Source organism: Podarcis muralis, chromosome 3, assembly GCF_964188315.1.
Source record: "Podarcis muralis chromosome 3, rPodMur119.hap1.1, whole genome shotgun sequence".
Taxonomy (NCBI): Eukaryota; Metazoa; Chordata; class Lepidosauria; order Squamata; family Lacertidae; genus Podarcis; species Podarcis muralis.
Window position 1 is genome coordinate 63,017,343 of NC_135657.1, and position 14,329 is coordinate 63,031,671.

The 14,329-nt window shown below is 41.0% G+C and overlaps 1 protein-coding gene across 1 annotated transcript in view; it reads left to right on the forward strand.

The window, feature by feature from the left end:
• Positions 1-397: 397 nt before the first annotated feature.
• The window catches only part of LOC144324914 (uncharacterized), a 51,263-nt gene continuing 37,331 nt past the window's right edge, over positions 398-14,329 (forward strand). Inside the window, exons 1-3 of the mRNA XM_077925339.1 lie at positions 398-640; positions 4,716-4,847; positions 13,164-13,236. Coding sequence (XP_077781465.1) covers positions 398-640; positions 4,716-4,847; positions 13,164-13,236 — 448 coding nt within the window. The remainder of the gene's footprint in view (positions 641-4,715; positions 4,848-13,163; positions 13,237-14,329) is intronic.

A 14,329-nucleotide genomic window follows, 5' to 3' on the forward strand; every position in this document is an offset into this window, starting at 1 on the left:
ACAAAAAGACCTGCTATGCTTGCAGACTTGCTCGGGACTTGATTTGCACAATTTCAACCATCCTGCCTGCAACCATGTTGACATCATGAAAGTCAAATGTGCCTAAGATGATGTATGAATGTAGCTTTACACCTCCGGCAATGGACAGCAGCTCCTCAGTGAAGTACTTCCCATTGTGCTTCCGGCTTGCCTGCCACTGTTCCCGAGTCCAATGACTTCTGAAAACACCCTGAAGAGTTGACGTTCTAAAAACATCTGGTGTGTTGTCATTCTCTTTACCTAGTCTTTCCTTCCTGTGATGGAGACCCCTGGGAACCAAGAAGTGCCAAGTTCTGATAGAGATTCAGAGATCCTCCCGGGACAAAAGGTGAGAGAATGAATACTGAAAGAAACTCAGATGGAGGTCCTGAAGAAGAGGAAGCATGATTTTGGAAGGCTGCTGAATTGGGAGAAAAGGTATCCTTTAGAAGGGTTGCGGCAACCTTTTGTCATGTTCACCTTTCTCCAGGTTCAGAAGCCACAGCAGAAGTTAACCAATGAGATGCTGGCTCTGGAGCAGCACAGTTTCCTTCCTTCCAAGTTTCCTTCTCCTTGGAATAAAGTGGATGGAGATAAAGGGAGACAATCTGATGACTCTAAGGTAAAAACTTCAAAGGAAGAATGTGATCTGTTCTAAGGCTCTAGTCATGCGTTCACCCTTTCCTAATGAGGAAGCTGGTATGTTTGACCCTTCATCCATTAAGTGACTCTGTTTGTGGCATCATAACAGCCACAAGAATGAACCTGAAGCTTCTGATAAGTGAAGCGCTGCGCCTTCATTTTAGCTGGGTTGTTTTATTATAAAGAGGAAGAGCATGGCTAAGCATATGATGTCATGTCAGTTGCAGTTGATGAAGTCAAGGTAGATCATTAGCAGCTTCCCAAAACATAACTGCAGCCATTATAATGTTGATGGGAAAACAAGCAGCCGATAAATCTTCATTGCTACCATCACATTAGTTTTATGCTACAGAACAGATTTGTAAAAGAAGGCAATGCATAAATATCTTTTTTTACTGCTGGCACTACAGATATTTAATAATAAGAAAAATACTGCCATTTTTTAAAAAAAACTTTCTAAACTGTACTTGCAAAGGAAGCACTACAAAAACTTAACTGTGGTACTACTAGAAAAAGCTAACAATAGATTTATACCAGTTATTCACACAATCATCTTTGTATGTTCAGTAAACAAGTACGGGAGATGTGATTGGTGCTCCCCCCGTGTTCAATCCTTTTTCTTCTTTTTTTTGCAAGCAATTTTTCCTAATATAAAACATTTCATATAGTATTTTCATTAATATATTCATTGTTATGCACACTTTTACCTAATATATGCATTTCTGTCAACAGTGATTGGTTGGAGAACTGAATCACAAAATTTGGATAAATGTACATTTCTAAGGATGGCTATGTTTTAGTTCTCAAATTGTTTGGGAAAGTGAAAATATGATAAATGTGGCTTTAAATGCAAACTGAATTGAATTTATCCACCATCCCCACACCTGACCTACTCCAAACTCATCAAGTTGAGTTTTCCCCACCTAATATCCACTCCTGGTCCTGACCAGGTATTTTATAACTATAGGTTGGCATCACCATTTGAACCTCCCTAGAAGTTGCTTGTCACATTAGAGAAGGAAGTTCTTATGGGAAGTGTCTCTCACATTTTATCAACTTCAAAGCATATTTAACCATATGAAAATGTTCTAAAATTGGCTTCTGCTCTTGTGACTGAAGTTCATTTCATGAAATGCTTGCCTTTTGTGCAAATCAGTAATTTTTATCAGATGAGAGGGAGCATGCAGAACTCATGATGCTAAAATATGAATGACATATATTTATTTCCTGTTTAGCACAATTAGGTCTTTTGATATAAAACCCATAAGATTAGTGGGGTTAGTGACAATATTTTTTGTGGCAGTCCTTTCTCCTTCCAAAGTCAGTTTTACAGGTTTTTTTTTAATAAACTAAATGAAACTATAGGTTGGTGAAAAGGGAAATCAGATGGAATATGTGCACAACTAGTGAAGCATTAAAAAAAACCGCTTTGTAGTGTGTTTGTGTGAATAGAAATTCAGGAAAAGAGATTGTGGGATAATTTGACTCAGAATGTACATATTCTCACAGGCCAATCACTACTCTCTCTTGCAAACCTTTAAATGGTGGAAAGTCGCATGCTGGGGAAATTGCTTAGAGAGCATGTGTAGCCAATTCATCCTACCCCCTCCCTGCAGTCCTTTAAGATGCCATCCCCGAGGCCTTTTATGGCTTTTGATTTGATCCTGGAATGTCCCTATTTCCTCCACCAGTGCCAGCACCACCAAGCTCAGGGGGGGGGGGGGGAGGATGAGCTGGCATTTGTCCTGAGCAGCCATGGAAGCAGCAGCAAGGGACCATTCTGTTGCCTCTCCATGTCCTCTCCATGGCCACTGCTGCCAGCCTCCTCCCTTGGGCAGCTTGTAGTGACTGCCTTACAGCAGTTGAGGAGGAGGAGAGGCTGCTACCGCCAAGGCCCAGCCTTGCATGGTGTGTCCTCTCTGAGGGGAAGGCAGAGGGCAGGACAGCTCTGGGTGGAAAGAAGGGGAAAGCAGAGCAGAGGGCAATGCTTTGTGGGCCCGTGTCTAATCTTGTCCTTTTCTAAAATTTATTTGTAGGTGCTTTTCTTTTTGTAACTCTACCAAAGGATAAAATAATATCAAATTGGGATGTAAGGGTTTTCTTATGACAGTGGAGAGCATCTATGCTGTGCCCGTTAGCCACACTGGTGGCACTCTCCCTTCTTCTGACAGGAAATGCTCTTGGGATGGGAGCAAAAAAATGGGGGAATCGAGAAAGGTCAGTTGGCGGAGGAGTGAGAAATGTCCCTGTTTTCATCTGAGGAATGTTGGAGGGTACACTACACTGGCCTATGCTGAAGGGAGGCAAGCAATCTGCCTTCAGCCTGTTGTTGTTGTTTAGTCGTTTAGTCGTGTCCGACTCTTTGTGACCCCATGGACCAGAGCACGCCAGGCACTCCTGTCTTCCACTGCCTCCCGCAGTTTGGTCAAACTCATGCCGGTAGCTTCAAGAACACTGTCCAACCATCTCATCCTCTGTCATCCCCTTCTCCTTGTGCCCTTCATCTTTCCCAACATCTGGGTCTTTTCCAAGCAGTCTTCTCTTCTCATGAGGTGGCCAAAGTATTGGAGCCTCAGCTTCACGATCTGTCCTTCCAGTGAGCACCCAGGGCTGATTTCCTTAAGAATGGAGAGGTTTGATCTTCTTGCAGTCCATGGGACTCTCAAGAGTCTCCTCCAGCATCATAATTCAAAAGCATCAATTCTTCGGCGATCAGCCTTCTTTATGGTCCAGCTTTCATTTCCATACATCACTACTGGGAAAACCATAGCTTTAACTATACGGACCTTACATAACTCCAAAGCCCAACTAGCTGGTGGTTTGCTGAGAAGCACGCCTTTCTCTGCTGTCAGTGTTCGGTAGAAGCAGGAGAGCAATTCATAGAGTGCTGGTTCAGGGAGCGGCAGGGAGCCATTTTAGCCCAGAATTGCTTTGTGGAAGTGTAGAGAGTGAAGAACTGGGTAAGAATCTTAAGCTGGAAACATTAAATCAAAATTAGACCAGTTCCTTCCATACCTTCAACCCTTCCTTTGTTCCAAGTGCACCCATTTGCTCAATACTATCTTTTCTAATATAGAAAGTGATGTTTTTCTTTTTTCTTTTTTTATAAAAATAAACCCTAAAAATAAAGCTGTTACTATTTCAGTTCCAAATATTGTTTAACTGGAAGTTTGCTTTCCAGTGACAATTTCTCATTTTAAAAAGTGATTTCCGAAGACACACTTTCTTACTGAAAATAAGGCTTCCTGGAAACGAGGCACTTAAAACGAATATGGAAAGCATAATAAAAATAGCTGTAAACCTTTCATATAAAAAGCTCTAGTAAAATTTTTGCATGGAATGAAAGTTGGTATACTTGCGGTATGGGGAGAAAATAATGTAATTTGAAAAGTTCAACTTTGTCAAGAACGACCCGCAAATTCTTTATTTGTTCTGATTGTTCTTTGGGTAGGTCCAGATCTAGGTAAACAGTTTTCCTCTGAACTGACAGATACAACTCCTCTCTCTCCACTCCATAGTGTGCTTTCCCTACAGCATCATAGTGGATCTGGTGGTTTTTTAACTCAATAGTAGAGCACATACTCTGCATGTTCAATTTCTCCAGGAAAGGCTGTACCAATAATCTGGGGGGTTTTGTAACTATGCTAAGTTTTACTACCAGTGCAACTTTTCTGACTGATGTTTGGAAAAACACATGAACCAGACCTTTGAAGAGTTTCTAAGTAAAGCAATTTTTAACTTATCAAATGTGTGGTCTTTTCGAATGCTGGGGGGAGAGGGAAATCTTTGGAACTCACTTGCAAGGGCATATTTTAAACACCTAACAACCAAACAGTAAATAAATTTTGGTGTTTTAAAATAAATATATAAATAAAGTTTTGTATTTTGTATTATGTTTTTGCATCTTATTTCTGTAAACTGACTGGGTGTTCACTGAATGTATAGCAGTTTATACATTCTGAAATCAATCAATCCATCAAATCCAACTTAAAAATATATATTTATGAATTTTATACCCCACCTTCCTTTTATAATCATCCTGTTGTTTATTACAGGAGTCATCCTTCAGGCAAACCGACTCTTCACTGGCAAAAAAAGTAAAAAGAAGAGCCCTCAACAAAAAGCCCTCAACAAAAGACATAGACACTCACCCTGGGCAACAGAATGATTTAACCGAGATCAACCAGGTATATAATCCATCCCATCTCTCCACCATTCTGTTGTACTTTTGTTTCTTGAAGAACAGTGTTATTTGTTAACTCAGCAATCTATCTTGAAAAACTTATAACAGAGGTGGGTTAAATAATGTTTCCAGGGCCAATGAGGTAATCTTTACCAACTAGCATTTGTATGTTGATGCAATTTTTGAGTGTAAGCTTTGCATATCCTCATTCATTTGGGACGGAAAGGGATTCTGTAAACACGATGCTGCAAGATAATGCTGAATTCATTCATAGTCCTGAGGTGCAATAAGATCTCAGCCCCCTGCATCCAAGCAATTTTTTTTTAATTAGAGTGTATGTTATCCATATGCACCTATTTCTTGGAAAAATTGACTTCTGCTCACACAACAGGAATTCCCCTCCCCTGAAACCTTCTGGATGCCCACAAAATCTATTTCCATTGTGGGTGGTTAGTGCAACATTTTATATCATTCAGTAGCTAAAATGATTCCTTAAGTTTGACCAATGAGTGCCACCGTTCAGGGTTGACTTGCATCTCCCATCCGTGCTCTTGCATGAGTCAGATGACTTCTGTGAGATCACAGAGCCCAAAAGATGCGCTTAGGGTAGGGGTCAGCAAACTTTTTCAGCAGGAGGCCGGTCCACTGTCCCTCAGACCTTGGGGGGGGGGGTGGACTATATTTTGAAAAAACCCCAAAACGAACGAATTCCTTTCAGGGCAAGATCTTAGTGCAAAATCACACAAGATCATGGCACCCAAAATGGCTACCATGCTTTTGTGTGAGAAAACAGGATGTCCCTTTTCCCCCCAAGAACAAAGGTTTGATGTATACTTACTTCTGTACTGATTAGGTACTTAGAAGTGGGTACCTTTTCCTTTCATCTAGACTTCAAAACATAGGGCAAAATTAGTGCTAGCAGAAGATTTCCTACCTCTCCTCCCCCTGTATGTCATCCCAAAACCTATCTTTATTTGTGTGTTGCCTGAATCTTTACCAGTTTTGAGTATACACATTTCACAGATTAAATGTGTAAATAATATGATTAATAAAGACTATCTTATGCGATTTTGAAATGGAAATTATTTATGTTTTAGTTATGATTTAAAATTTGCTGTTTGAATTGTGTTGCATCCTTTTCATTAAGTTTATTTCTATTGCTGTAAAGAGGCATACAGAATGCTGAGTACCCTGCCCTCTCCTCTCTGCCCCAGAAGTATGTATTTTATTTTTTTTGAATGCATCACATAGCATTGTGCGTTGTAGGGTGATTTTCATTCTCTGAAAAATGCAGGAATGTTACACCACAGGGTGCTGTGGCCTCGTGCTGCTGCCACTAGCATTAGAACCAGCAGATGCTGTTGGCAAAACATCATGAGTTGTGGAATTGTGCAGCTCCTGGAGGCCTTGTGCAGTATCTGAAGGGATGCCAGGAGTAAAATGTCAGCATCCGGCCTGTCATTTCTGAATTTTCCCATGATGGGATTCTCTTTGTATAGAATCTACTCTCATCTGCTTTCCCAAAGATACATACAGCTATGCAATGCAAACTCAGCATTCAGGGACTGCCAGCTACAGATTTTTCTCCCTCTCCCCTTCATTCATTTCATGAATCAATGTGTGTGTGCTATGGAAGAATACACACATGTGTATGCATGCACACACCCCTTCTATATGTATTTGGCCAAGAACAGGTAAAACAAAAAGTTCCATTCAGTGAATACAAAACAAATGAGTTTGCAAAAGGAATGACAATCAGTGGGGGAGAATGCAATTGTTAGCAACCCTAATTTGAGAGGGTTTGTGATCCGTGCAACTTTGCAGTCTCCTTTGGTACAGAAACAATAATCATCAAGGTTGGAGCCTTTGCTCTTGTTACCAAATATATGTACATGCAACATCGCTGTGGCTTAAAAGCTCCTTGTTGTTGTTTGAATGTCTTCTGCTCATTCTCTGAGTTTGTTTCCCGCAGCAACAGAAAGAATGTGTCAGGGTGTCATAATAATCCTCCATTAAATCTGTACTATTTAAATTTTAATGCTATAATTCAACAGCTGACAAAAGCCCATTGAGCAGGACTAAGGAGAGGAAAAGAGCCAGCCCCATTTTCTCAAGGGTGATGCTATAGCAACACAGAATGAATTTGGGGTCAGGGAACAAGCTGTCTCCATGCTTTGTTTGCACTTCCTGGCTAAAAGTAGAATCTGGTGGTATAAATTTTACCAAAATAAATGGTTATTTGGATTTGTACAGAAATAGTTTGTTTTGTATAGCCTCTTCTCTTGAAAAGATGAGCAGGAGCCACAGAATAGCCGCTAGACCAAAGATTTTAAGGATTGTCACCAAAGAGATTGTTTTAGAATCTCTCTGCTTTGTCTCGGTGGTGGTGCATCACAAACAACACCCTTTGACGGTATTAAAGTTTTAGAAGAATTAGGGAAAGCAAAGAAGGAAATATGCTCCTATAATCCTGTTTGAGTGCAATGATTTAATATTCCCATCCAATCTATTTTTTGTATTCATTGCTCCCATAAACATGATGCATGAGATTTTAGTTGAATGAATAATTTTTTAAAAATACTTAAAATCAGTGCTTTTTTTCTAGAAAAATAGGTGCCAATACTCATCATAAAGTAGTTACAGTAAGTGCCATACTTTAAAAAAAAACACCCAAAAAGAGGTGCTGGTACCACATACCCTTGAGTAACCCCTGAAAAAAGCACTGCTAAAAGTTCAACAACAGCAAAGAAAATCATCAATGTGATCTTGTTCACTAACTGTGGTTTCCTTAGCAGGGCTTTAAAGAATTAAAAAATAAATAAATAAATCATAAAATGTACTTTAAAAAATTGATACCAAACTACCTGCTACCAGTTTAGTCCTTTATGCCAGTACAGTGGTACTTCAGGTTACAGACGCTTCAGGTTACAGACTCCGCTAACCCAGAAATAGTACCTCGGGTTAAGAACTTTGCTTCAGGATGAGAACAGAATTGTGTGGTGGTAGCAGGAGGCCCCATTAGCTAAAGTGGTGCTTCAGGTTAAGAACGGACCTCCGGAACAAATTAAGTTCTTAACCCAAGGTACCACTGTATAGAGCCTCTGTTTGCCTGCACAACTTAGGATCCAGGATGTACCCTTCTATGGAAGTAGGAATAGCAGCCAGCTGCTGTTGGAAGAGGATACTGCAACAAAGAGCTATCCCTTTCTATAGTACCACTTACATGTTAAGTGGGAAAGGATTTGCAAATTCACTGATCCTTGGATGTAAGCTTTCTGCGGGGAGCCAGGGGAAGCAGATTTATATTAAACACAAGCTTGTTGCATCTGTTGCAGAATCAATTTGTTTTTTTGAAATGCAACACCAGTCACAACTGGTCCTTTAAAACTCTGAGCATTATCCAGTTAAACATTAGTATTTGAAGCACTTTGAATAGAGCCCATGCAACTGAAATCAATGGGACTGAATCCCATAGTGGTTTTTGAGCAATCATGTGGATACTCTTTTTAAAATTTCTTTTCTTTCTGGGCATCCAAGTGAATTTTCAATATTATAGATACTAATAGATATTGAGCAGAAAATGTGAAGGTTCAGGGTGGAATCCTGAGCTGATCTATCTGTCTTGGGAGCACTTGACTTTCTAACCCCTTTGTTCAAAGCATTCCTGCTTAAACTAAAAGGGAAGAAGCTAGTGTGCAAATGCCACTGGGTCATTGCTTTTAGAGTGAGCCCATTTGGAACATGAAGCGCAACCACAGGAGATTCCCTTTCACCCAATAACAGTGTTACTTATTGATTGTAAGTGTGTGATCCTAAGCACACTTATTAGAGAGTGAGCCTCATTGGAAGACACTGGGTCTTACTTCCGAGTAAATATGCATAGGATTGTACTGAACATTCTAGTCCTGGCAAAATGAGGAACTTGGCATTTTATTGTTTGTGAATTTCTGGAGCGAATTTCCAAAAGGAGAACAGTTTTACACTGGATTGTTACCTGTGTGGCTAACTGATAAGGGAATGAGAATCTTGCCTGCCATTTAATTCTAAAGCACTGCAGACTATAAACATTGTGTTCATCCTTATTGTAGTGATACAGCCACAAACTTTGATTTTCAGTTGTGAAAAATGTAGGGAAACTTGAAAAGGGCTGTCGGAAGGCATTTCCCCTCACATTCGTGTACTAATAAAATTTATATTCCTGGCTCATTTGTGAGACCAAAGTGGAATCAAATTCCACTGCGCTGAAATCAAATTCTGCTCAGAAAAAGAAACTCGGCATTTTGCATTCAGTAATGACCATAACATTGCTTTTTTAAACGAGGGCATGGCCCCTTTTGGCCTGACATTCCACAACTACACTTGAATGACACTGTCTGGAACTCACTCAATGGACCAGATGGTGAACCTTCAATTCCTGGCATTTGATAGTTTATCCACAGGTGATGGTCCCATAACCTTAGCTTGAATTGAAGTATTGTTGAAGAGCAACAGGCGTTATTGTTTGGAAGTATGTTTCGCTTTTGTGGGTAGGGAAAAAAAAGGAAGCAGTAGAATCAAGCTGGAGAAAGACAGGTTTAGAGCCAAATTAGATGTATCATACAAACATGTATATTTTCCATTTGTTTGTATGTATGTTTGTTTAAAATCAAACAGCTTCAAGATACAGTTTGAGAGGAACTGGCAACAGGAAGCATGGAGTGTTTCTGCTTAACCATTTTCTCTTCAGATGCTTTTTCTGAATGTGGTGATTATGAATGGTGATTATGAATGTGGAAAATGGTGGAAGAAAGGTTAAATAGCCCTTCCTCCTCCTCCACTACCACCACCAATCTTCCACTTAAACTTTCATTCTCCTAAAGTTGCTTTTTAAAAAAAAATGAGAAGAAAAAGCTCCCTTTGTTCCTATATCAACCAGTTCATTCCACTGATCTCAGTTTAGTTCCAATATTTTTTTGAAAATGGTTGCTATAGTGCCTCAGTCATTCACAAGACTTTTCTTCCAAGCTTCCTCAGAAGGCAGTAGGAAATGCTTGTGTTTCCTCCCTCCCTGTTTCCCTTATTGCAGATGTCATGGCAGAACTTACTCCTTTACTTTAGCCGCCTCCTCCCTACACCTTTCTAGAGAATGGACACTTACCCCTTCCTGGGTGGGTGCATGTTGCCGCCCTTTGCGCTCAGCCGCAATCCCTGGACAGTGAGAACAGAGCACACATGGCCAGGTGGCTGTTAGGGAAATTTCTCTGTCCTCCTGGACATCCGGCTCAAGTTCCCACCTCCTGCAGCATCTCAAATGGGCCAATCAGTGACCTGCCTAGTGGGTGTGCCTCACAGGCTGAGAAGACATTGACTGCACGCTTACTCTTGCAGCTGGCCAGGCATAAAAGCTGGCAGCCCTGTCCAGTCTCAACACAGTTGGCAGAGAAGCAACCCACCCACCCCATATCATTCATCTTTATTTTCCAGGTCAATTTCATTTTGTTCTAAAACATTGTCTGCCTTTCAGGTTGCTGCTTTAACAATCCTCCATTCCTTTCATTCACAGTTTAACCTTATTTTGCTTCCCATGTTTCTCCTGACCTTGCTGTGGTCACAGATGGTTGCCATATTTGGAGCCGGGAAGAAATTTCCCCTGTAGACAAATTGGCTGGTCTGGAGGTTTTGCCTTCCTCGTAGCAAATTGTCACGACTTTGGTGGTTAAGGCATTGGGTGGCATCCTAGTCTTCAATCGTGGGGTGAAGTGGTGCATCACCCAGTATGATCCAGCGGCATTTTCAGGGTACCCCATTAAAGGAGTCTTGGTGGATGTTCCTGTCGTGAAGCCAAGCATGTGGCGGATGGTCCATAGGGCTTCCAGGAATGGCCTTAGGACAGCCAACTCAGTAGATTAACGCTTGGAGAGGCCACAATCCTGGCACAACCCTGCAGTGGTTCTAGCCCTCCAGTAGGAGGCTGGAATGGCTACAACCAGTGCCTGAGCCAAAATTCCACCTACATTCTGTAATCAATAAGGTTGTGGCCATTTTTAAAATCCAGATCGTTGTCTGCCTGAGTTATTAATCATACATTACATATAGATACTGATGCAGGGTAGGCGGCACTGTGGCTGGGCTCGCAATTAGGAGCCTTATGGTCTGAGCATAAACCCTACCCTACTGATCCTACTAAAGTCTCTGCATATTGAGTCAGGCTGAGACTCCTTCAGATTTGGATCTAGGGGTTATGGTTTCCTCTGCCTAACTAGTCTTCGCTGCTTCTGGAATGAGCTGTCATCTCCCTCAAAGCTGCATGTTATTTGTTCTTTCTTCTGCATCTTGAATTGGACCAGGATACCAATCACACGCATTTCTGCAGGAAGTGATACTTCTGACTGTGCAACATACACAAGGGCATAATTTCAATTTAAGGAGAGGCAAACAGTACCTCTCTTGCGTCTTCCCAGCTTCCTGTTACCATTTTTCCCCATCTAAAAGACTTGGTGTTTTGTTTAGAAATGGTGGGACTGGCATGGGAGGGGGGGCAAACATTTCACCCATTTGTTTGTTGTTGTTTTGAACTGCCTTTTTCAAGTATTTCCCAGGGAAGCTCAGAGAAACAAACAAAAAGAATGTTATTGAGCCAATTATAGATTGCTGGCCTGGCAGTAGAAGCAACAGGAGTGTACAACCTCAGCCTTTGTGATTGAGTGGAAACATTAACCTTCTGGATCATAGGAGCAACAGTAGGAACCTGGCTTTCTGGTCTTCTGCCTTTTCTTGGTCAACACAGCAGTATTCTCTGCATTCTGTGCTTCAGGCACTAGATCCCAGTTCAAGTTATAGAACTTAGCAACCAGTAGTAACCATAGAAGTATGCTCCTGAGATAGATTTGAGTGCAGGCATCTCTGGCTTGGCCCTGCTAGATCATCTGAAATGTGATGTCATTGGCTCATGAGCTGGAAGGCTTTCTTTTCTATTTACAATACAGAAGGCTACCATTTTCCATGCATCTAACTGATACATGACCACCGATGTGCAGGTCATTTTTGACCCAGAAGAGGGCAGGGAGTGGAATGGGGACAGAACAGGGTATAACAGGGTGGGGCAGGCTTATGTGCCCTCTACTGACAGGCACAGGGGCCAGGAATTCAACCTCCACGCAAAATGGTTGCTGCCTATATATCACAATGGATAAAAATGGCCTTTCTATAGATGCCTACTATGAAGTAAGGCCCAGTTAATTCAATGGAACTTTCGAGTAAGTTTACATTGAATTATATTCTTAGGAGATTTAAAAAAAAAAAACTACATTCAGAGCTGCTGCTACATGTTGTTTGATCAGGAGCCTGTTCTTATGTGACCAAGTCCTTTCTCCATCAGCAAGTACTTTAAAAAAACTTCTTAGCAAGCTGTTACCTCAAGCCATCAGTGAACTAGGAACATTCCAACAAAGAAGGAATACTGACTGCAAATTGTTAATGACAGGTATCTCCAGTCCTTTATGAGAACACGCCCAGCCCAGCTACTAGACAGACTGAGACCATTTGCCTCAGACTGCTGATTTGGGGTGTCATGAAAAGGCAGCAAATTGCTAATTATTCAATTTATTATTATATTTTTCAGGGAGTGGGGAGAGGTGCTTGTGGGGGTTCTTTTTGCTTGAGATGTCAAAATAGATTGGTTGGAGCTTGGACAAGAGCATAATTTGCCTCCCTACCTCAGGCAGCAAAATGTTTTAGTTCAACCCTGCATGAGGCTTTGCTCTGTGATAAACGTGGACCTCTATGCCAGACTTGAAAACTTACCAAATAAATGTCTGTGAGATGTTTTCCTAGAACTCCATAACATTTTGCTCCAGCTCCATGTTCATCTGTGCCTTTCTTCTGATTTGCACCATACTCTGCCAGCTCAAATGCAATGAAAATCTACAACTTGTCCCACACCCTACTCATTTGTCCAAGCTTGCAGTGCTGGGAATTGGGGTTTGTCTGATTGGCCACCCACTCTCATTCCAGTTCGGCTAAATTCTCTTTGCACCCTTTTATGTTGAGAAAGTTAGAATAGCAAAGTATGAGCAAGCTAAGCTAAGCTGCCAACAATCCACAAGCGTCTGCTTCTCTCAATGGTGCAAGGATCCAAGATCAAACAATATTTTCTTTAAGATTCCCTGACCAAGTATTGGATTTAATAAGTGTTCTCATGCCCTGTCCAAACTTTTGTGCATTTCTCCTTTTATAGAGACATATGGAGCTGTTGCTCTTTAACAGAGACAAGAATGTTAACTCAAAGTCAGATGCTTGAAGTCTAAGGTTTCCTTCTCTTTCAAATTTTTTTTTTTGCCAGATGCAAAGAAGGATGAGACACTCACAAGAACTGGATTCTGCATCCCAGTCTAACTTCAAGTCTGATTCCGAAGGTGGGCTAAAAGGGGTTTGGATATTTTTAGCCACAGAATATGCAAACCACAGAAAATATGTAAACTACATGTGCATATTTGCTTGTCCTTTTCAAAGGAACTGCAGTTGAAAAAATATGTTGCCCACAGAAAGCTGGCGGCCTGGCAGGTCAGTATCGCAGCAGAAGCCCCAAGAATGTTCCTGGCTGCTTTGCATGCTAAAATGTACAGCATTATAAATAGTGTTAAATATCTCAAGGGCTAAAAAAAAAAAGTTGCACTTTCCTAAAAAGCATATGTGCAATGCACACCCCAAAAACATGCTAACCAGCCACTCGTAGCTGCTAATCCCAGTCACTGTTTTAGAAATGTAAAGCCACCTAACAAAAGCATGTTTTCCATAAGAAGACTTGCTCTTCCAAACTTGCTGGCTTAAGTTGAGGGGATATAATAATGTGCTATTTATCCTGCAATATGCTCCATGAACATCACAACCCAAGTGCTATTTCTGATTGGCTCTGCTTCTCAGTTGGGCCTTTGGAAGACAGCACCAATAATGGGGTATACCCAATATTAGACATACTCAGAGCAGACACATTGAAACCAAGGGGCTTAAGTAATTTGATTTTAACAGGTCTGCTGAATATCACCCAGTGTTCCTTGTGGTGTCTATGCAGCCCCAGGATCCATTTTGCTGGTATGAAAAAGAGGCTAGGATACTTTTTCAAAAACAGATTTTCTGAAGAGCGGCTCTTTAAGCAGCACTCTAGCTGAGGTATCCCCACACATCACTTTGCTAGGTGAGATGTGATAAATCATAGGGTTTACCATGTTGCTTTCTATTACTTTCCCTCTAAAATCACCATTTCATATCCCTTATTAAGGCTGCTTTCTATACTCTGTTCTTAGGAAAGTCAAACTTTAAACATGTAGCTACTTCTAGGGGGAGACGCAGTACTTACTAATCCAGTTTGTACTGCTGTGGTATACAGATTAGTGCAATAAAAGTTATTCAAGCACTAATCCAGTTACACATTCTTAGCATGCATGCACATATTTTTTCCCCCAGGGGATTATGCATGCATAATAACTTACCATGTTAAAAACTTTCAGA